Consider the following 23,956-nt stretch of genomic DNA (forward strand, 5'->3'; position numbering starts at 1 on the left):
AAAATAAAACAGGGTCAGGGACAGAAAGTAGCAGAGACTGATATTTTAGACATAGTGGTCAGGGAAGGCTTCTTTAGGGGGGTAATATTTAAGCAGAAATTGAACGAAGTGAGAAAGATAGCTGGAAACTCCAGGCAAAGGAAACAGTGAATGCAAAAGTCCCAGCCTGGGAACGTGCTTAGAGTGCTCAGTAGTGTACAGCAAGGAAGTCACTCTGGCTGGAACTCACTAAGTGGGAGAATCCTACAAAAAGAGGTTGAAGATGTAGTCAGGGGCCAGGGCCTTTAGGACTTATGGAATATGTGGGCTTTGAAGTTTATTCTAAACATGAGAGGAAGCTATTGGGAAAGTTTTGAGCAGTGAACTCACATGATCAGGGTACCTTCGGACACCAACAGCTAGGTGGAGAACAAGCTACAGCAAAGTGTTATCAGAGTCCAATCATGAAAGAGAAACTATCTAGTTATTTCATGCAGAGGGAATTTTAAGAGTAATAGATGTCAAAGAGAATAATGGGGTGACATCACAGATTAAAAAGCTGCTAAAAATACCCTTAGCTGGAACCCATGGAACTGCACCAGCTTCTGTGCCATTTGGAGACACTATCACTTTCAACCTCTGTCTACTAGAGAGGTGCCTCCTTGACCATGGAAGGAACTACTAGAGTAAGGAATAATCCCTTTTCCACTTTCCCTATAGAAATGGCCAGCAACTGCCACACCATTGAATCCAGAAGCAGTAAGTTACTCTCCTCCTCCTGCCTTCTGATTTCCTGGTAGTGGCTCCTACTGTCAGAACTTTATCAGAAGCCAGCTGGCATGATAGCTTTGACAATGGGGTTCATACACTCTAGGCCGCTGCAGTAGAGCAGAAAGGGGCAAGTGTAGAACTAGGAAGTAACAATCTCTAGGGTCAAGAGTAGAAGCAGGGGGCCGGCGAGGTGGCTCACATCTGTAATCCCAGTACTTTGGGAGGCCAAGGGAGGGGGATCGCTTGAACCCAGGAGTTTGAGACCAGCCTGGGCAACACAGCAAGACTCCATCTCTACAAAAAAATATTTAGTCAGGTGTGTGGCACAGACCTGTAGTCCCAGCTACTTGGGAGGCTGAGGTGGGAGGATCACTTGAGCCTGGGAGCTGGAGGCTGCAATAGGCCATAATCATGGCCACTATACTCCAGCCTGGGTGACAAGAGACCTTGTCTCAAAAAAAACCAAAAGAGTAGAAGCAGGGAAACCATCAGGATGCCACCCCTGTTTTTTTTTTTTTTTTCCTTTTTTTCCTTCAGCTGTGGTAAGTTAGCCAATTCAAAGGCCTTGTTCTCCATCATTTCAACTTTCCTTCAGATTTGACCAAGTCACACAGAGCTGGTCAAACCCAAAACAACAACAGGAACAAATAAAGAAGCAAAAGAAACGATCGCACAATTTATATTACTGAGCGCTCTAATGGTAAGGAGAAATGAAGACCAGCTGGTTGTTAACTTTAGTCACTAAGGAGAGTTTCCAAGACAAAACTCCAATTCAGCTACTTACCTAGGAATAGGGCCCAGGGTCAAGACTGCTTTTTACCATTTTAGAAGGAGGAAAAAAACTCAGACTCACCTTCACTGCTGGAAGCCAGATGAAATTCCAGAAAGAAGTTGCCTGCTCTCCATCGTCATGGAAGTAGGAAAACTCGCCTTCCTTGTTTGGAGTAAGTAAAACTGCAGAAGAGTGTACAGCAAAATAAATGTTAGATCTCAACCAAACTTTGGGAGATCAGGGATTCTCTGGAGTGGAGAACTCCCAGACCTCAGCAAATTGTCCTGTTTGAGCAATAAAGACAGCCCAAGCTGGTACCAAGCACTGATAGATTTGTCAAAGGTCAGGGCCACCTCCACTCAGAGTCGCTTCCTTTGGCTGCCAGTTTGTAAAACAAAACCAGCTCTCAATCAATTTGGAAGTTTATTTTACCAAGGTTAAGGACATGCTTGGCAGGGAGGTCTGTGCCTTTAAAGATGATTTTGAGGGCTTCAATATTTCAAAGGTAAGAGCAGGCTGGAGGGAAAAGAGGGAGAACATAGTCATTACTGAATCCACCACACATTGCACAAATAGAAAAGGAACAGGCAGGGGAGTGGTCAATTATGTATTTGCCTCCTGCTCAGTAAATCAGCACTTCACTAAGATAAACTGAGGACAGAGCAGCTGCCTGTGGGGACATTTAACCTTTTATCTGTAGCTGTCTGATTAGGAACATTAGAGAGAGGCAGTTTCTTGCATGACTCAGCTTTCCGATTGTTTTTTTCCTTTTGGCATAGTGAATTGGGGTACCACGGTTTTTGTTGTTTTGTATATAAGTAGAGAGTTCATTTGGGCCAGGGCCATGAGTTTTTATTTTCCTTTCACAAGTATACCATTTGGAGTTCAGAGGAAAGGCTGGCATTAGAGCCTTCTGTGAGCACTATCCATGGGATTACATGAGGGAGTGACTGTGGAAAGAGAACAGGACCCGGGACTAAGCCCTGGGCACCTGAACACCTAACAGGTCAGGAAGAGAAAAATCCAGCAAAGGAAAACCCAGAGAACCCGGCCAGTGAGCTAAAAACAAAAGTGCAGAAGAGTGCAGGGAAATGGAGAAAAAAGAAAGCTTTCCACAAGACAGGACCGATCAGCTGAGCCACCTGCTGCTGAATGAGTGATGAGCACTGAGGTCTTCCGCCCGAAAGGCAGTAAGGCACAAGGGGGAAGCTGAGGGCAGCGGGCTCTCTCTTGGGAGCGGAAACTCGGAAGGGTGGGCAGCGGGGCAAATGCAGCGGGGGGAGAAGCTCAGAGTAAAGGACATGCGAAGATGATGCTTGTGCACGACGGAAATGACCGCTGTCCCGGCTCTACGGGAGATGAACCCCGGCTTCCCGCTCTCGGGGACCAGCCCTCCAGGGACCTGGGACGGTCAGTGCCGGTCAAGCAGAGGCCGCTCCTAGCTGAAGGAAGGAGCCGGGCACAGGGAAGCGGGAAGGGGAGCGGGCGGGCCCTGCCGCTGTGGGGCCTCGGAGGCGGCGGCCGGGGAGGCGCTGTGCTCCGGCGCCCACTCCCCACTGACCGGCGGGGCCGGCCGGAACACGCCCAGCGCGTTTGGCAGCGCCAGGCCTCCGACTTTGTCCATCTGGCCACATTTGAAGAGCCACAAAATGGAGGAGGAAACCCCTCAGAGCGTCGCGGTGCGGAGACTGCTCTCCGTCGCTGTCTGGGCGCTTCCGGCCGAGCGCCTCCTCCCACCCGCGCGCCCTCCGCCGGCTCCTCCAGGATTCCTCTCAGCTCTTACTGGAGCCGCCTCGGGCGCTCTCAGCAGGACGGCAAATACTCATCCTCCATCCCTAACCCAGACGCCTACTGGCCCGTGACTGCACTCCGCTCCCGCAGTCCAGGCCGCGGCCGGAGCACGGGGAGTGAGCGGCGTCCGCGCGGGCGGGGCCGGCGTCCGGCCAGCGGCTGTCACGTGGGCCTCCCGGGCCAATAGGCGTGCGGCTTCGGGTCGAGCTCAGTCAGCCCTGCGGCGACTGGGCTTGGCACTCGGACTAGGCGGATGCGGAGGCCGCGGCTGAGCGAGCGAGCACTAGGCGAGTGAGGTATGGCTGCGGGTCGCCGATGGGGACCCCCCCCGGAGGGAGGCGGAGGGAGAGGAGGCGAGGCCCGCACCTGCGTGCATCCCGCCTCTCACGCACCGGCGTCCTGCTACCGTGCAGTTCTCTGCAGGACCGGGCCATGGAGCGCGAAGTTCAGCGAGTCCGCCAGGCGTTCCTGTCCGGCCGATCGCGACCCTTGCGGTTCCGGCTGCAGCAGCTGGAGGCCCTGCGGAGGATGGTGCAGGAGCGCGAGAAGGACATCCTGGCGGCCATCGGCTCCGATCTGTGCAAGGTACGCACCGGTGCGGCGGGGCGCGGGGAAGCTGGTCCCCGCCGCGCACTTGTGGACCGGAGCTTCTGCTGGGTTTTCTTTTTGCTTTTACATTTCGGATTTCTCTAGCGCTGGGAGTATGATTTCCAACAATACAGATAAAGCCAAAGTTTCCGCCGACTTTCCTGGTCCTCTAGCAGTCGGGAGGGTATATGTTACCTGGCCGCTGTGGTTTCTTTTCTGCCTTTTCTGTTCTTGTCCATTTTTCTGTTACATTTGTGGTTTTTTTTCCTTGTGATTTGTAGAAAGTCTTTGTATATTGTAGATTTCAGTAATGTGTCACTTTACCATGTTGCAGATACTTTCTTTGGGTTTTTCTTTCTTTTTTTTTTTTTGAGATGGAGTTTCGCTCTTGTTACCCAGGCTGGAGTGCAATGGCGTGATCTCGGCTCACCGCAACCTCCGCCTCCTGGGTTCAGGCAATTCTCCTGCCTCAGCCTCCCGAGTAGCTGGGATTACAGGCACGCGCCACCATGCCCAGCTAATTTTTGTATTTTTAGTAGAGACGGGGTTTCACCATGTTGACCAGGATGGTCTCGATCTCTTGACCTCGTGATCCACCCGCCTCGGCCTCCCAAAGTGCTGGGATTACAGGCTTGAGCCACCGTCTTTCTTTCTTAGCCAGTCAAATTTGGCAGTGGGGGAGTTGTATACCAAATTTAGTGACAGTAATATTAATAAGTTCCGATAACCCATTCCCATCAGACCAGCCTCTGGGTCTATTTCTTGTCTTTTAGATTTGCTTATGGTGTCTTTTGTAGACAGAGGTTTTGTTTTTAAGTTATAGTTACACTCAAATTTTTCTTCATAACTTTGTGCACTATTAGATCCGTTCTTAAAACTTTAATGCACTGGCCGACACCTGGGATCTTGTTCACATGCAAATTATGGTTCAGTTTCAGGGATTCCAAGTTTCTAACCAGGTCCCCAGTGGTATGCCTCTTTTGGAAGCATGCTTTGTGTAGCAAAGCTATTGTTTTGATTTTTGTGTGTGGTTTTTTGTGTGTTTCTTTGTTTTGCGAGGCTCTGGCTCTGTTTTCCAGGTCAGAGTGCAGTGGTGCGATCTTGGCTCACTGCAACCTTTGCCTCCCGGGTTTAAGTGATTCTCTTGCCTCAGCCTCCCGAGTAGCTGGGATTACAGGTGTGCACTACCACGCCCGGTTAATTTTTGTATTTTTAGTAGAAATGGAGTTTTACCATGTTGACCAGGCTGGTCCCAAACTTCTGGCCTCAAGTGATCCGCCCACCTAGGCCTCCCAAAGTGGTGGGATTACTGATGTGAGCCACCACCCCTGGCTTGTGGTAGCCAAGTTTTAAGTAGTGTTTTAGGGTTGAAGTATATTCCTCTATGTTTTCTGATAATATTGTTACCTTTTTTTTTTTTCTTTAAGTGACAGGGTCTCCCTTTGTTGCCCAGGCTGAAGTGCAGTGACTCGATCATAGCTCACTACAGCCCGCATCTCCTGGGCTCAAGCAATCCCCCCACCCAGATTCCCGGATACTAGAACTAGTGGCCTGAGGCTCTCTTGTTTTTACTTTTTATCTGCATTACAGGTGTAGCAATGCTTTGCTCTGGGTTTGTGATTTTCCCTTCCCCACAATCCCCTCAATCAAAGATTGTTTTAAGAAGTAGTAACAGTAGTAGTACTACTAGTAACTATAAAATTTCTTTTTAGAGTACCTTTGGTGGATAGGGGCTATGATATTAAATAAACAAGATGGGGTAATTAAGATTCCAAAAAGTCTGTGTCATTTAATCATTCTTCAAACCTAAATGTTTGTGTATGTGTATGTATATATATAGGATGACTTAAGAAATACAATAAGTTTCGTGTCCTTGAGAGTTTTAAACTTGGTTGGGAAACAGAACGTACACAGGTAAAATGTGAGTAATAGGTATAAACCAGTGTTTTAAGGGTGAACTATTAAGATGCAGGTCAAAAGCATAATTGCTGTGATATATAAAGTGTGATCAGAGCAGACCTTTATTACTCAAGGAAATCTTTCTGAAAGAGGTAATATTTAAGCCTGGCTTTTAAAGGTTGTGGATTAGTAAAGAAGGATTTACTGGCAGTATTACTACTGCTAGTGTTACTACTCCCTGAAATAATCTTTGATTTTTAAAAAAATATATTAGGGAGAGAATTAGTAAGCTTTGTCAAGGGCATCAAGGGTGCAAAAGGAATCTGGATGGCAAACCAGCTAGTCTGATAATGCCAGTTGTCACTGCAGGTGTGCCTGGCCTGAGTGTTTTGACATTCAGGACCAAGTATATCATACTCTGCAAGATTAACTGTGATTCTCTTACAACAGAGCGAATTCAATGCATACACTCAGGAAGTCATTTCTGTCCTTGGGGAAATTGATTTTATGCTTGAAAATCTTCCTGAATGGGTTACTGCTAAACCAGTTAAGAAGAACCTGCTCACCATGCTGGATGAGGCCTATCTTCAGCCACAGCCTCTAGGAGTGGTGCTGATAATCGGAGCTTGGAACTACCCCTTTGTTCTCACCATTCAGCCACTGATAGGAGCCATCGCTGCAGGTCTGGTGCCAGCTTATGTCTATATACCTTTTTAGGGAGGCTTATTTTCTCATATTCATTGTAAATTAAGGATAGCGACTAAATACATTTACTTTGGTCGTTTGCCTTTGTTTACACCACCAGTGTATTGAGAATTCATACGTATCATACATATTTTTAAATGGGCTGCTAAGGAGATTTGTGTGGCTATTTTTTGAAGCACGTGGGGAGTGAACCTGTGAGAGTATAAAGGCATCTGGATCAACAGGCCCAGGAGTTTGTAGTCAGGCATCCATATCTAATGTGGTTTCAGTTGCTGGCTCTGGCTTTGGATGAACCATTTGATTCTGTCTGACCTGTTTCTTCATTCAGATAAAGACTATGAGAGTAATGTTAGTTTGGGTATACAGAAAATGCCAGGAGATTAATTTCTCACTTTGCAGGATCCAGATAGAGAGCTATATGTTGAAATGGCTCATTTGCCCAATAATTCCAGGGCAGAGAGGAATATCTAAGGGGAAGATGGGAGAAAAGTGATAGAAAGCTGGAGGACTGGGAAAGGCTGATGGGACCCATTGTCAGTGACCTGAAGATGATGACAGCTAAGGAGTTAAGCCTTTGAAGAGAAAGTGAGATGAGCTCTTATGTTCATTATGAGGATGTGCAGCATTGAGAGCTGCAGAAATAACTGGGAGCACCTAGCCTGTACTTCCCACTGAACACCATTTTGGTAGGTATTAAAGTTAGGTCTTAGATGATACTGTTCTACTTTTTACTTTGTTTAGGAAATGCTGTGATTATCAAGCCTTCTGAACTGAGTGAAAATACAGCCACGATCTTGGCTAAGCTTCTGCCTCAGTATTTAGACCAGGTAAGAATCTCTTGACCCATCTTCAACCATGTGTTTGTTGTGGAAAACACACATTTGATTTTCTTGCTATTGCATGTCATTGCTGGCCAGGGACCCGACTGCAGTTTCCTTAAGCCTTCAACAATTGGCTTAGTAAAAGGAGTTAAGTTCCAAAATAAACTGTGGACTCACCCAGCTGTTAGGGTTTACATAATATATGTAGGCCCATGTCTTCACTGGCATGTACTACTGCTATTGACAGATTCTGTCTGTTTGATATTTTGGATTAATCCTTGTTTGAGCTAACATGATTTTAGGTGTTTTTATTTAATGGATTATTTAACAAGGGACTGGTACTGTGCTGGGTGCTAGCATATTTCTGTTACTAACAATCTCTTTTGTTCTAACAAAATGTAATTTTCTATGATTATGTAAGAGTACTTTTTTTTTTTTTTTGAGGTGGAATCTTGCTCTGTCACTGAGGCTGTAGTGCTGTGGTGCAATCTCAGCTCACTGCAACCTCCGCCTTCTGGGTTCAAGCAATTCTCCTGCCTCAGCCTCCCAAGTAGGTGGGATTACAGATGTGTGCCACCATGCTTGGCTAGTTTTTGTATTTTTGGTAGAGACAGGGTTTTAGCATGTTGGCCAGGCTGGTCCTGAGCTCCTGACCTCAGGGATCCGCCCACCTTGGCCTCCCAAAGTGCTGGCATTACAGGTGTGAGCCACCACGCCCAGCCTATAAGAGTAGTTCTGCTTTCAAAAAGACGTGTCTGTGGCATGAAAACATGCCACACACACAAAAAAAAGTGCCCTCCTGAACTAGAGGGTGGATCCTCATGCTGACTTAACATGCTGGCCTTTAAGAATATCAAGAACTGAATAAAGAAAATGATCTGCTCAATTGCGGAGTAGTTCATCTGTCTGAGTCAGAGGTTCTTATGGCCTTCTAGGGAGGAAGTTATGATGCCACTGTGAAATTGGCACTGCTGAGTTTTACATGCAGTTGCTGCAGGGGGAAGTCTTCATTTAGCTTTCATTGAAAGACAAAACTATCTTACTCGTGTTCTATTTATCAATGTGTAATGGCCTTGAGGCCAGTTCTGGTTTTTGGAATGATACAGTTCTCTTTGTTGTCTTATCACTGTTCGAGCAGCCCACAGAATCATTTTGTTCAAATAGCTGTGATGATCCAATCAAGAAAGATGAAATGGCAGACAGTGAGATGTCAGAGATTGAATAGGACTTAGAACCGGAAGATAGAGGTTGAAGGTCCTGCTTTGCCCCTGACTGGGGGTAAATTCTTCAATAGCTGACTCTGTCCAGATGAGGAGGATAATAATGCCCTATCAGCTTCAGTTAACTTGTTAGGGGATCAATAATATATGCTATGTAAATTAAGCCTTAGAAAAGTTAGAGCTTGAAACATTTGTTGGGCAGCTGAACTATGAAGTGAATGAAACTAGCCTTACAGAGCAGGAGATCAAGTGGGAACATGAGGTCCACAAGCCAGCTTTTACTTCACACTTATACCTTAGAGTCTTGAATACCTCTCTGTCTTCTTTGCTTGCCATCTGTTCTCTTACTTTTCATGCTGTTATTGTTGCAGTGCATAGATGGGCTCAGTCCACAGAAGCTACATGAATTCTCCCAGTAACAGATGAGGAAATTGAGGCTCAGGGATGTTCAGTAGCTTGCCTAAGGTCACATAAGCTAGTGAGTGACAGAGCCCAGATTGAAACCAGATATGCTTCAAAAGCAAGTGCTCTCAGCTACTGTGGTGTGTATCCACCATTCATTCAGGGTAGCATGGGCTAAGCCCACTCTGTGTTGTGAGACAGAGAACATTCAGACTAAGACATGCAGCTGGGACTTGACCTGTGGGAGCCACTCTTCACCAGAGTCACTTCTGCACACACCCGCATCTCATGCCTTTTCCCTGGTCAAAGTCAACCATTTGTTCTTCTTAGTGCCTTCGTTGCTGAGCTCATGTAGAAAAACACTGGAGTCTCCAAGTTGGTTCTATGTGGGTTCATGCTTCCCAGATGCCAGCGAACTGTGTGTTCTCCTCTGGTCCTTGGTCAGCTCCCTCTCCCATCCCTCACAGGGACTGGTCTTGACACTCTCTGGGTTTCACTGAATGTTACATGTTTATGTTGAAGAGATTGCCGATATTGGACGTTAGGATTAATTTGGCAGTGCAAGAGTTTGTGTTTCTCTTTCTTTGAGGACCTCTATATTGTTATTAATGGTGGTGTTGAGGAAACCACGGAGCTCCTGAAGCAGCGATTTGACCACATTCTCTATACGGGAAACACTGCAGTTGGAAAAATTGTCATGGAAGCTGCTGCCAAGCATCTGACCCCTGTGACTCTTGAACTGGGAGGGAAAAGTCCATGTTATATTGATAAAGATTGTGACCTGGACATTGTTTGCAGGTGAGTCTAGCTCTCTGATTTTCTGAGGTTTTCCCAGTACAGTGGAGACTTTTCCTGACAATGTTACTCTTTGCACTTGAACCCCATACCTTATGGCTCCAGGATATATCATTAAGCTTTGGTGGTTGATGTCCTCAAGATTAACAGGAGTCTTTCACAGTCTCTTGGCACCACTGTCAAAAATGATGAGCTGTAAGTCCTGACATCATGTGGTTGTCCTTAGGAATTTTGAAAAAGTTATTTCTGTTCTCAAGATAACAGCTAGATCTAACAAGAAATTTTAATGTTCTTCTGGCCAGTGATCCATGAAGTACATAATCCAAAGTATTGTTGTGTGCCTAATAAAATCTTCATTTTTTAAATTTATTCTTTATTTTTTTATTATTGCATTTTAGGTTTTGGGGTACATGTGAAGAATATACAAGATTGTTGCATAGGTACATACGTGGCAGTGTGATTTGCTGCCTTCCTCCCCATCACCTATATCTGGCATTTCTCCCCATGCTATCTCTCCCCAACTCCCACCCCCCGCTGTCCCTCCCCTATTTCCCCCTCCAACAGACCCCAGTGTGTGATGCTCCCCACCCTGTTTCCATGTGTTCTCATTTTTCAACACCCACCTATGAGTGAGAACATGCGGTGTTTGATTTTCTGTTCTGTGTCAGTTTGCTGAGAATGATGGTTTCCAGGTTCATCCATGTCCCTACAAAGGACATGAACTCATCATTTTTTATGGCTGCATAGTATTCCATGGTGTATATGTGCCACATTTTCCCTGTCCAGTCTATCACTGATGGACATTTGGGTTGGTTCCAGGTCTTTGCTATTGTAAACAGTGATGCAATGAACATTTGTGTGCATGTGTCCTTATAGAACGATTTATAATCCTTTGGATATATACCCAGTAATGGGATTGCTGGGTTAAATGAAATTTCTATTTCTAGGTCCTTGAGGAATCGCCACACTGTCTTCCACAGTGGTTGAACTAATTTACACTCCCACCAACAGTGTAAAAGTGTTCCTATTTCTCCACATCCTCTCCAGCATCTGTTGTTTCCAGATTTTTAATGATCGCCATTCTAACTGGCGTGAGATGGTATCTCAATGTAGTTTTGATTTGCTTTTCTCTAATGACCAGTGATGATGAGCATGTTTTCATATGTTTGTTGGCCTCATGTATGTCTTCTTTTATAAAGTGTCTGTTCCTATCCTTCGCCCACTTTTGAATGGACTTGTTTTTTTTCTTGTACATCTGTTTTAGTTCTTTGTAGATTCTGGATATCAGCCCTTTGTCAGATGGGTAGATTGCAAAAATTTTTTTCCATTTTGTTGGTTGCCGATTCACTCTAATGACTGTTTCTTTTGCTGTGCAGAAGCATGGAGTTTGATTAGGTCCCATTTGTCTATTTTCGCTTTTGTTGCCAATGCTTTCGGTGTTTTGGTCATGAAGTCCTTGCCTATGCCTATGTCCTGAATGGTTTTACCTAGATTTTCTTCTAGGGTTTTTATGGTGTTATGCCTTATGTTTAAGTCTTTAATCCATCTGGAGTTAATTTTAGTGTTAAGGTGTCAGGAACGGGTCCAGTTTCTGCTTTCTGCATATGGCTAGCCAGTTTTCCCAACACCATTTATTAAACAGGGAATCCTTTCCCCATTGCTTGTTTTTATCAGATTTGTTAAAGATCAGATGGTTGTAGATGTGTGGTGTTGCCTCCGAGGCCTCTGTTCTGTTCCATTGGTCTATATCTCTATTTTGGTACCAGTACCATGCTGTTTTTATTACTGTAGCCTTGTAGTATAGTTTGAAGTCCGGTAGTATGTTGCCTCCTGCTTTGTTCTTTTTGCTTAGAATTGACTTGGCTATGTGGGCTCTCTTTTGCTTCCATATGAAGTTTAAGGTGTTTTTTTCCAGTTCTGTGAAGAAGGTCATTGGTAGCCTGATGGGGATAGCATTGAATCTGTAAGTTACTTTGGGCAATATGGCCATTTTCACGATATTGATTCTTCCTAACCATGAGCATGGAATGTTTCTTCATCTGTTTGTGTCCTCTCTTACTTCGTTGAGCAGTGGTTTGTAGTTTGCCTTGAAGAGGTCCTTTAAATCCTTTGTCAGTTGTATTCCTAGGTATTTTATTCTCTTTGTAGCAATTGCGAATGGCAGTTCATTCTTGATTTGGCTCTCTTTAAGTCTGTTATTGGTGTATAGGAATGCTTGTGATTTTTGCACATTGATTTTGTATCCTGAGACTTCGCTGAAGTTGTTTATCAGTTTCAGGAGATTTTGGGCTGAGACGATGGGGTCTTCTAAATATACAATCGTGTTGTCTGCAAATAGAGACAATTTGCCTTCCTCCTTTCCTATTTGAATACCCTTTATTTCTTTTTCTTGCCGATTGCTCTGGCTAGAACTTCCAATACTATATTGAATAGGAGTGGTGATAGAGGGCATCCTTGTCTAGTGCCAGATTTCAAAGGGAATGCTTCCAGTTTTTGCCCATTCAGTATGATATTGGCTGTTGGTCTGTCATAAATAGCTTTTATTATTTTGAGACGCATTGCATCAATACCTAGTTTATTCAGTGTTTTTAGCATAAAGGGCTGTTGAATTTTGTCAAAGGCCTTCTCTGCATCAATTGAGATAATCATGTGGTTTTTGTCTTTGGTTCTGTTTATGTGGTTCTGTTTACGGTTGTAGACTTGCGTTTGTTGAACCAGCCTTGCATCCCCAGGATGAAGCCTACTTGATCGTGATGGATAAGCTTTTTGATGTGCTGTTGCAATCGGTTTGCCAGTATTTTATTGAAGATTTTTACATCTATGTTCATCTTGGATATTGGCCTGAAGTTTTCTTTTCTTGCTGAGTCTCTGCCAGGTTTTGGTATCAGGATGATGTTGGTCTCATAAAATGATTTGGGAAGGGTTCCCTTTTTTTGGATTGTTCAGAATAGTTTCAGAAGGAATGGTACCAGCTCCTCTTTGTGTGGCTAGTAGAATTCGGCTGTGAACCCATCTGGACCTGGGCTTTTATTGGTTGGTAGGCTATTAATTGCTGCCTCAACTTCGGCCCTTGTTATTGGTCTATTCAGGGTTTTGACTTTTTCCTGGTTTAGGCTTGGGAGGATGCAAGTGTCCAGGAATTTATCCGTTTCTTCCAGGTTTACAAGTTTATGTGCATAGAGTTGTTTGTAATAATCTCTGATGATGGTTTGTATTTCTGTGGAATCTGTGGTGATATCCCCTTTATCATTTTTTATTGCATCTATTTGATTATTCTCTCTTTTCTTTTTTATTAATCTGGCTAGTGGTCTGTCTATTTTGCTGATCTTTTCGAAAAACCAGCTCCTGGATTTACTGATTTTTTGAAGGGCTTTTTGTGTCTCTATCTCCTTCATTTCTGCTCTAATCTTAGTTATTTCTTGTCTTCTTCTAACTTTTGAGTTTTTTTGATCTTGCTCCTCTAGCTCTTTCAATTTTGATGATAGGGTGTCAATTTTAGATCTTTCCTTGCTTCTCATGTGGGCATTTATTGCTATAAATTTTCCTGTAGACACAGCTTTTAATGTGTCCCAGAGATTCTGGTATGTTGTGTCTTCGTTCTTGTTGATTTCGAAGAACATCTTTATTTTTGCCTTCATTTCATTGTTTATCCAGTCAACATTCAAGAAGAGCCAATTGTTCAGTTTCCATGAAGCTGTGCGGTTCTGAGTCAGTTTCTGAATTCTGAGTTCTAACTTGATTGCACTGTGGTCTGAGAGACTTTTTGTTATGATTTCCATTCTTTTGCATTTGCTAAGGAGTGATTTACTTCCAATTATGTGGTCAATTTTAGAGTAGGTGTGATGTGGTGCTGAGAAGAATGTATATTCTGTGGATTTGGGGTGGAGGGTTCTGTAAATGTCTATTAGGTTTGCTTGGTCCAGGCTTGAGTTCAAGTCCTGGATATCCTTGTTAATTTTCTGTCTCGTTGATCTGTCTAATATTGACAATGGGGTGTTAAAGTCTCCCACTATTATTGTGTGGGAGTATAGGTCTCTTTGTAAGTCATTAAGAACTTGCTTTATGTATCTGGGTGCTCCTGTATTGGGTGCGTATATATTTAGGATCATTAGCTCTTCTTGTTGCATTGATCCTTTTACCATTATGTAATGCCCTTCTTTGTCTCTTTTGGTCTTTGTTGGTTTAAAGTCTATTTTGTCAGAGACAAGAACTGCAACTCCTGCTCTTTTTTGCTTGGTAAATCTTCCTCCATCCCTTTATTTTGAGCCTTTGTGTATCCTTGCACATGAGATGGGTTTACTGGATACAGCACACTGATGGGTTTTGGCTTTTAATCTAATTTGCCAGTCTGTGTCTTTTGATTGGTGCATTTAGCCCATTTACGTTTAGGGTTAATATTGTTATGGGTGAATTTTAAACCTGCCATTTTGATGCTAGCTGGCTGTTTTGCCCGTTAGTTGATGCTGTTTCTTCTTTGTGTCGGAGCTCTTTACCATTTGGTATGTTTTTGGAGTGGCTAGTACTGGTTGTTCCTTTCTATGTTCAGTGCTTCTTTCAGGAGCTCTTGTGAGGCAGGCCTGGTGGTGATGCAATCTCTCAGCAATTGCTTGTTCATAAAGGACTTTATTTCTCCTTCGCTTATGAAGCTTAGTTTGGCTGGATATGAAATTCTAGGTTGAAAGTTCTTTTCTTCAAGGATGTTGAGTATTGGCCACCACTCTGTTCTGGCTTGTAGAGTTTCTGCTGAGAGATCCACTTTGAGTCTGATGGGCTTCCCTTTGTGGGTAACCCGACCTTTCTCTCTGGCTGCCCTTAGCATTTTCTCCTTCATTCCAACCCTGGCAAATCTGACGATTATGTACCTTGGGGTTGCTCTTCTTGAGGAATATCTTTGTGGTGTTCTCTGTATTTCCTGGACTTGACTATTGGCCTGCCTTGCTAGGTTGGGGAAGTTTTCCTGGATTATATCCTGAAGAGTATTTTCCAGGTTGGATTTATTCTCTCCACATTCAGGTATAGCTATCAAACGTAGATTAGGTCTTTTCACATAGTCCAATATTTCTTGTTGACTTTGTTCATTCCTTTTTACCCTTTTTTCTCTAATCTTTCCTTCTCATTTTATTTCATTGAGTTGATCTTCGACCTCTGATATCCTTTCTTCTGCTTGGTCAATTCGGCTGTTGAAACTTGTGTATGCTTCGCAAAGTTCTTGTGTTTTTCAGCTCCATCAATTCACTTATATTCCTCTCTAAGTTGTTTATTCTCATTAGCATTTCATCAAATATTTTTTCAAGGTTCTTAGTTTCTTTGCATTGGGTTAGAACATGTTCTTTTAGCTCAGCGAAGTTTCTGATTACTCACCTTCTGAAGCCTGTTTCTGTCAATTCATCACACTCATTCTCCATCCAGCCTTGTTCCCTTGCTGCTGAGGAGTTGTGATCCCTTGTAGGAGGAGAGGTGGTCTGGTTTCAGGTGTTTTCATCCTTTTTGTGCTGGTATCTTCTCATCTTTGTGGAGTTATCCACCTGTCATCTTTGTAGTTGTTGGCTTTCAGATTGGGTCTCTGAGTGAACGTCCAGTTTGTTGATGATGAAGTTATTTCTTTCTGTTTCTTAGTTTTCCTTCTAACATTCAGGCCCTTCTGCTGTAGGACTGATGAGGTCCCCTCCAGGCCCTGCTTGTCTGGGGATCACCTGCAGCAGGTGCAGAACAGTAAGGGTTGCTGCCAGTTTCTTCTGCTATCTTTGTCTCAGAAGGATACCTGCCCGATGTCACTCTGAGCTCTCCTTTATGAGGTGACTCTTTGGATATACAGGGGTCAGGGAGCTGCTTGAGGAGACAGTCTGTCCTTTATAGGAGCTCAAGTGCTGACCTGTGAGCTTCGTTGTTCATTCAGAGCTGCTGAGCAGGTACGTTTAAGTCTGCTGCAGCAGAACTCATAACCCCCCCTTTTTTTTCCCCAGGTGCTCTGTCCCAGGGAGTTAGGGCTTTATTTATAAGTTTCTGTCATGCTGCTGCCTTTTTTCAGGACTGTCCTGCCCAGTGAGGAGGCAGCCTAGTCACTGTCTGCCTGCAGAGGCTTTGCTGAGCTGCTGTGGGCTCCGCCCAGCTGCTGTGTGAACTTCCCTGCAGTCCTGTTTATATGGGTATAGTTAGAACTGCCTCAGCAATGGCGGCCCACCTCTGTAATGGTGGACTCTCTCTGTAATGGTGGACTGCCTCAGTAATGGCGGATGCCCCTCCCCCACAGAGCTGGACCGTCCTAGGTTCAGCTGTGCTTGCTGTGAAACTCTCAATCCAGAGCGTTTCAGATTGCTGTTTTTTTGTGGGAGTGGGACCAGCTGAGCCTGATCACCTGGCTCCCTGCCTCAGACCCCTTTTTGTTTTTTTTTTCAGTTGAACAGGCGACTCTGTCTCCCAGGTGTTCCAGTCATCTGTTGAAAAGGCACCAGGGTCTGTGTGATTTCCCAGGCAGTGACCCACGGCGCTGGCTGAGATTCGTGGCGCTTTTTTGGTCCGGGAATCACCTGGCCTGGCTCCCTGTTTCAGTCCCCTTTTTTATCAGTTGAATGGGCAACTCTGTCTCCTAGGAGCACCAATCGCCAGCTAAAACAGTGCCCGGACACATGTATTTTGTGCAGAGACCTGCCAGGCCGGGGCGCTGGCCAAAACAGCCACGCTGGCCAAACCAGCCGTGCTGGCGACCCTTGGGGTTCCTCTGCCTGGGAATCTCCTGGTCTGTGGGCAATAAAAATCCATCTGTAAATGCGGCGTCCACTCACCCTCAGTGCTTTCGCTGGGAGCTGCAATCCTGAGCTGCTCCTAATCGGCCATCTTGGATCACATCCAATAAAATCTTTAAATTTCCATTTGAGAGGGTATTATGCTGATCACTTAACTGAGATTCTTTGTTGACAAAACAAGTGTTCCTCATTGTTTAACTGCGAATAACATCTTGCATCTGAAAATTAGAAAATAAAAGATTTCAGGTTCTCTCTGCTAAATCCGATTTCACTACCAAGAAGTGCCAACTCATAGAACTGACTTTGTGCTCTGGGTGGTGTGGCTTTCTCTCCCTTCAGAGGTTCCAGGTCAGCGTTCCAGGTGGGCTTCATAAGTAGAAATCCAGTCGCCAAATCTGAAGCCCCCCAGTTAGTGAATGTTCAGGGCATGGATTTCTGCTCATGCATGGGAAAGGTCTTCCCAAGTGGGGCAGGGCTCAACAAAGAGGAGAGTGGCCTTGGAGGCTGGCTGACATCCTGCTTTATACCTGAACATCTTGCCGACAGAGCCAAAAGCCACAACCAGGAGGGTCTGTACCAAACTCCCATTATCTAGAACTTTCCTTTGGCTGGAGTGGGAGAGGGGAAGGCGTGTTGGGAGGTTGCTTCTCCTCTTTTCCTGCAGCAGGCAGTGGCTTCACTGTTTACGAAGTACTGTTCCCATGAGCTGGCATGAGAAATTCCCCACTACTTAAAATATTCTACCTCATTTGGAAAATACATTCCAAGTTCCAACCAACTGAATTAGAAATGAGATTTTTATTTTTTATACAAATTGCCAGGTAAATATATGAATCTATTTTAGTTGCAAAATATTCAAACAACACAGTATAACAAATGGATGTTTGACTGAATTATATAGCTGTTCTGGATTTTTTCCCCTCAGACGCATAACCTGGGGAAAATACATGAATTGTGGCCAAACGTGCATTGCCCCTGACTACATTCTCTGTGAAGCATCCCTCCAGAATCAAATTGTGCAGAAGATTAAAGAAACAGTGAAGGTCTGTATTCAACACATCTGATTCCACTGATTTTAATAAGATAAGGAGTCAAATTAACTATTCACAGAGCATCCCCATTAGTTTCTCTCTCTAGGAAAATGTCACAAGCATATATGACTCAATGAACTTATTAGCTAGTAAGAAAATGCTCTATGTACCTTTCATAGAATATCTGCTAGGAGCAAGGTTGCATTGGTGTTAAATCTACTTAAGCTGTCTAGTTGATTTGTTGATAATTAGTGGTGGCGTATACTTTTTTAAAAAAAACTTAAATAATTGTGTGTCTGTGATTTTGAGAGAATGTTGCCAACCCTTTAGGCATAATCAGAGAGGCCGTTTGGCATATTGGCCATTGCTGATGAAGGTTATCAGTTTTTGTTTATGTAGAGGGGCTTGGGGTGGCCAGTAGTTTCGAGGAGTGACTTAATTAAATAACTACTTATAGTGTACCCTTTATATAGTTATCAATCTCTCAGAGTGTTTAAAATAAATATCTGCAGTGAGGGAACCAAGGAAAGCTGCATGGTAGAGACCTAAGCCAAGACTTGAAGAAAATGTAGGATTTAGGTTGGTAGAAAGCAATGGAGGCTGGATGCGGTGGCTGGATGCAGTGGTTCATGCCCGTAATCCCAGCATTTTGGGAGGCCTAGGCGGCAGATCACTTGAGATCTGAAGTTCAAGACCAGCCTGGCCAATATGGTGAAACCCCGTCTCTAGTAAAAATACAAAAAAAAATTAACCGGAGGCACGAGAATCGCTTGAACCTTGGAGGCAAAGGTTGCAGTGAGCTAGGATCACACCACTGCACTCCAGCAGCCTGGGCGACAGAGCGAGACTTTGTCTTAAAAAAAAGAAATAAAAGAATGGGATGACCAGATGAGTAATGTGACTGAGTTCAGCAGTGGGTGAGGGTCATTAACCTCTCAGATGAAAGAAATTATTGGAGCAGCCACTGTTTACTCAACAGATGTTAATTGAGCACTGAAAGGAAGGATCAAAAACACCAAAGAGTAATGCATGTGATCTGAAAATGAAAATTGTTGGCCAGACACAGTGGCTCATGCCTATAATCCTGGCACTTTGGGAGACCAAGGCAGGTTGATCACTTGAGGTGAGGAGTTCGAGACCAGCCTGGCCAACATGGCAAACCCCGTCTCTACTAAAAGTAAAAAAATTAACCAGGCATGGTAGCACGTGCCTATAATTCCAGCTGCTTGGGTGGCTGAGGCACGAGAATTGCTTGAACCCGGGAGGTGGAGGTTGCAGTGAGCCAAGATCTTGCTACTGCACTCCAACCTGGGTAATGGAATGAGAGTCTGTCTCAAAAAATTTTAAAAAAAAGAAAATAAAAATTGTTGCCAGTTGCGGTGGCTCACTCCTGTAATCCCAGCACTTTGGGAGGCTAACGTGGGAGGATCACTGGAGCCCAGGAGTTCAAAACCAGCTTGGTCAACATAATAAGACCCTGACTCTACAAAAAAAAGATGGTTAGCTAGGCATGGTGGCATATGCCTGTAGTCCTAGCTACTCAGGAGGCCGAAGCCAGAAGGTTCACTTGAGCCCAGTAGTTCAAGGCTGCAGTGAGCCATTATTGCACCACTGTGCTCCAGCCTGGGTGACAGTGCAAGACCCTGTCTCAACAAAAAAAAAAAAAAAAAAAAGAAAAGAGAAAATTGGCTGGGCACAGTGGCTCACTCCTGTAATCCCAGCACTTTGGGAGGCTGAGGCAAGACAGATCACTTAAGGCTAGGAGTTGAAGATCAGCTGGGCAATATAGCAAAATCCTATCTCTACAAGACATATAAAAATTAGCTGGGTGTAGTGGTGTGCACCTGTGGACCCAGCCACTTGGGAAGCTGAGGTAGGAGGATCGCTTGAGCCTGCCTGGGAGACAGAGGCTGCAGTGAGCTAAGATTGTGCCACTGTACTCCACCCTGGGTGACAGAATGAGACCCTGTCTCAAAAATAAATAAATAAATAAATAAATAAATAAAATTGTGTACCAGGAAGTTCAGGGAGATAGTTCAATATGTGTTTGAGGCAGAGTAACTTGGCTGATGAGGTACTAGGGTCTTGATATGGGAATTGAACTATCATTTTCAGTGATAAGACTAAAAATGGATCCAGATGAGAACATGAAGGGAGAGTTGCCCAGATTAAGAGTATGTGGAAAGAGAGAATGGTTAAATATACTTGTGAGATTGAAAATATTTGGGAATTGGAGAAATGCTTAGTTGAATGTGGTAATGAATTCAGTTTCAAGGGAATAACGGCCTCTGCCTCCCTTTGAGGCATTTATACTCTAACACAGTGGTTCTCAAGCTACATGTCAGAATCAGTAGGGAGCCATTTAAAAACAAGTTTGCAAGACTTACCCTCCAGATTCAGCTTTTTGGAGGCCCCCAGGTGATTCTATGATGTAGTCAGCATTGAAAGCTACTGTTGGTAGCTTTTACCACTCTGGAGTCAAAGCCTAGACACATGCATTTTAGCAAGCCACACAGGTGATTCCTACCACCCAGTCTTGAGAAGTATTCTTGGTAGAGGTTGGGTGAACAATGTTCATTTTGATTTGAGATTAAATTGAGAACTCTCGCAAGGCCTTGAAGTGATGCAGCAATTCAGTAATTTCATGTTTATTTGACAAAGTAAATATTGGTTGTATTATTATTGAGGTTCTTTTACCTTGGTATTTTACCAAAGCTGTACTTTGAGCCTTTGAGTGGTTTCACCATCATGTATAAGTGGTGGAAATACCAGTTCAAACAATACCAAAACAACAAAGTGGAGCAAAGATTGGCAAATGTTTTCTGTAAAGGGCTCAGTGGTCAATATTTTAGGCTTTGCAGATCTTAGCGTCTCTGCTGAAACTACCCAACTTAATGTAGGGGGAGAGCAGGCACAGCCAGTGTGTGAACAAATAGGCAACCCTGATGTAAAACAAGACTTCTTTTCTAAGCCTACTCCTGCTGTCAGCCCCAGAGGGTGAAGGCCCATGGTTGGATTGTAAGAGATCCGTAAGGACCCTTGGTACTATAGACAGTGATAGATCTCTGGGTGTGTGCATGCTTTATTTTCTAGTCCTTGACCTGCCAAAAAGCTGAAACTTACTACTATTATACTACTGTTCAATTACTTGAGGGGTGGGGTGTTTGATTCTGTGAGGATAGAAAACCAGATTGATTTGGGGGCATGGCTGGATATTGTACTTATTGAAATTGAAATGTGGGTCTTTATGACATTTGTATACTTGTGTTGTTTTAAATAGGAATTTTATGGAGAAAATGTAAAAGAATCTCCTGATTATGAAAGGATCATCAATCGTCGTCATTTTAAGAGGATACTAAGTTTGCTTGAAGGACAAAAGATAGCTTTTGGTGGGGAGACGGATGAGGCCACACGCTACATAGGTAATGGAAATTCTCCTTTTCCTAAGTGAAGATGGCAATTTGGCAGTTTTTGCTGATGCTACTTACTAAATAAACTCTTAAATATACAGCGTTTAATTGTTAAAGTACTAAATACTGCTTTCCGTTATACTGTAGCTTTTGTTATAAACTATTTAAAATGTCTGTGTTTCTGTGTGTTGAATGATGCCACCAGCGTTGCTCCAGTTGTTCATATTTACACATAACTACTTTTTTCTTCCTAACGACCCTGAGAAGCAGAGTAGAACTTGTAATTATCTCCAGTTTGTGGATAGGAAAACAGCACAGAGAAGAAAATAGCTTGGCCACTATTCTACAACTAACCAGTGACAGTACCACTCCAGAAATAATGTTTTGGTCCATCATGCTTGACCTGATGATTTGTGTACCTTTATGCTTTCTCTTCTTTGCCTTGAATATGTATTACTTTGAATGTTAAGCATTTTTCTAGAGTAAAATGTAAGGTGACAGAAAAGTTAGATACATTTGGACTTGGCTGGCAAAGAAGCTGTCCCACATAGCTTTACTTATCCCCTTTATCAGAAAAGATGCTACAAGTTACCCCCTCAAAAAAAACCTTAAAATATTGAAATAAGCAGAAATTGATTATCTTATAATTAGCAGTCCCGAGGTTCTCCTGAGCTGGATAATTCAGTGGCTCGGTGGTACCATCAAAAAGCCCTGATTTTTTGTACTAGGATGTAAAAGAAAACAATCCCTGTACCTTCTGTCTCTCTTGGTGGTGGCCCAGATTGAATTGGGGAATACATCTGTAGAAAAGAGGGAAAACAGACTCTAATTCTTTCACCTCTCTGTTCTCCCATCCTCAGTATGTCCACATTGCCCATTTCTAGGCTAAGAATGGCAAGGGGAAGGGGCTATCCTAAGTAGCTCATAGACTAATTAGGACTTTCCCCTGACTTCGAGCTAGGATCATCTTACCTGAGCACAGCTATGCAGAGGAAGTAGACACCCAGCGCAAATTGGTTCTCTGACCTGAGGAAGATGTGGGCAATGGATTTGGGGTGGCAGCTTATATACCCCTAGAAGTGGTACTGCAGGAAGCTGTCCCCAGCCATATTGCCAAGATGCCCTAGTAGAAACTAGGGGTAAAGGCAAAGTGCCAACTTGTTAGATGACTTCTCTTTTGGTTGACGATCCAGTTTATTCTTTACAGCATCTTTTGGAGTACTACCAGTTGGTGACTTATATTGGCAGCAAATGCTGGGACACTCTGCATAGCCTCCTCAGCATCTGTTTCGCCCTCCTTTCTTGTGCCTCTTCCCCATGGTAGATGGAACACTGAACTAAGGCTTAGGGAATTTTGACCATTTAAGCCTGTTTTCTTAATCTGTCTAACAGAGTTGTAATAAAGATTAATGAGATAATATATATGAAAGCACTTGAGTTAAGAAAAAAATAGTATTGATTTGATTCACAGAGGAGCTGTCTTTGCTCCTAGAAAAACCTGTCCACAGAAAAATGTTAAGTATAATCTACAGTTAAATACATGCATGGCTGTGAACAGGGTTAAGTATGAAAAAGATATATTTGATTGTATATCGTTCCCTTGGTTTGCACAGGTACCCACAGGGTTGTAATTCACAGGCTTTGGAGACATTGAGTATTTGCACAGTTCATCCACATGCTCTTTTCAATAGATATGACTTGGATAGGAGAGGGAAAGGGATGGATAGGTGACTCAATGAAAGAAATATAAGATGAGAGTTGTGCATTTTTGTCTAAGCATTTTCATTTTGTTTATTTTCTTTTAAGCCCCAACAGTACTTACTGATGTTGATCCTAAAACCAAGGTGATGCAAGAAGAAATTTTTGGACCAGTTCTTCCAATAGTGCCCGTGAAAAACGTAGATGAGGCCATAAATTTCATAAATGAACGTGAAAAGCCTCTGGCTCTCTATGTGTTTTCACATAACCATAAGGTAAGCTTTAGAGAGAACAGCTCACTATCATAAGTGACTGTCAAGAGTCATGTTCCTTCTTTGCTGTAAAACAATGCAAAAAACAATGTAAAACAATGATGTGTTTTTTTGTATAGTATCAGAGTCCACTAAGTGAGGTTGCATTCCTAGGTTGCTGTCTTGGATAATGAGGCTCTGGAGTTATCACAGTCTCCATTCCCCTCCTCCCTGGGGTTATATCTGAGTCTGCAGGGGTGAGTGTCACAGGGTTTTTGATTCACAAACATCTCCTGTATAATTGGAAGACTTATATGTGCCAGCATTAAATGCTTTTCTGATGTTAATCCACAGGGCATTGCTGAATGCAAAGACAGCTCCTCTGTGAATCACATCAATGCTGTTTTTTCTTAACTTGAGTGCTCTTGCCTGCCCTGTGACCAAAATGGAATTCACTGCCATCAGAGGGGGTCGTGTGGGACAGAGACCCCAACATTGTCACATAAGTGGCTGTGATGTCACGGATTTTAGTTTCTCACATTACATTAGCTTCTTGTAGAGTGGTGGAACCGCATCACCTGGCTGAGCAGTTCTGCCACTTGCTGCGTGGTTCACTCATTCATGTCACTAGGGGACCAGCTGCTACTAAGATACAGTGGCCTCAAGGAAGGCAAGTAGGTTCAGAAGCCCTCTGAAGAAGCGGGAAAACTAGAAGGGAAAAGAGACTAGTCAAGATCTGAGGAGTTCATAAGCCAAATGTTTTCTGGAGAGCTTCTGATGGTAATGTATGGATAGTCATGGGACACCTTTTGGAGCTTGTGATGCTATTAAGATACAGATAGCTACAGGCATTTGAAATGAGACCCAATGTGTGGGGCTCAGTAAAGACTTGGTTATTACAAAACAATGGTTTGACATTTAAAACCATGGATAATGTGGGCAAGAAGGAACCCTGAAGCTGAAAGTCGGCTGGCCAAGGTACAAGTCAGGTGTGGAGCACTTCCCAGTAGTGGGTCACCTGAGGTCACTACTGTCCAGACTTGACATTTGCTGTGAAGAACTCTCAAGGGCTTGCTGGCA

At 43.7% G+C, this 23,956-nt stretch overlaps 1 protein-coding gene and 1 non-coding gene across 3 annotated transcripts in view; both read left to right on the forward strand.

Moving 5' to 3' along the window:
• The first annotated feature begins 3,556 nt into the window (after positions 1 to 3,556).
• Positions 3,557 to 23,956, forward strand: part of ALDH3A2 (aldehyde dehydrogenase 3 family member A2) — a 31,637-nt gene continuing 11,237 nt past the window's right edge. Inside the window, exons 1-8 of one of the 2 annotated variants that reach the window (XM_012472078.3) lie at positions 3,557 to 3,609; positions 3,727 to 3,898; positions 6,251 to 6,482; positions 7,247 to 7,332; positions 9,538 to 9,746; positions 17,412 to 17,529; positions 20,798 to 20,939; positions 22,734 to 22,900. In XM_012472078.3, coding sequence (XP_012327501.2) covers positions 3,746 to 3,898; positions 6,251 to 6,482; positions 7,247 to 7,332; positions 9,538 to 9,746; positions 17,412 to 17,529; positions 20,798 to 20,939; positions 22,734 to 22,900 — 1,107 coding nt within the window. In that variant the 5' untranslated portion in view covers positions 3,557 to 3,609; positions 3,727 to 3,745. The remainder of the gene's footprint in view (positions 3,610 to 3,726; positions 3,899 to 6,250; positions 6,483 to 7,246; positions 7,333 to 9,537; positions 9,747 to 17,411; positions 17,530 to 20,797; positions 20,940 to 22,733; positions 22,901 to 23,956) is intronic. The other variant, XM_012472079.3, reaches the window with a different exon arrangement.
• LOC135275779 (small nucleolar RNA SNORA31) lies at positions 21,623 to 21,729 on the forward strand. The gene has a single exon (XR_010343363.1). It is a non-coding gene; the product is annotated as a small nucleolar RNA SNORA31 (small nucleolar RNA).

This window comes from Aotus nancymaae, unplaced genomic scaffold, assembly GCF_030222135.1.
Source record: "Aotus nancymaae isolate 86718 unplaced genomic scaffold, 86718_ANA_hifiasm-v0.15.2.pri h1tg000018l, whole genome shotgun sequence".
NCBI classification, from domain to species: Eukaryota; Metazoa; Chordata; class Mammalia; order Primates; family Aotidae; genus Aotus; species Aotus nancymaae.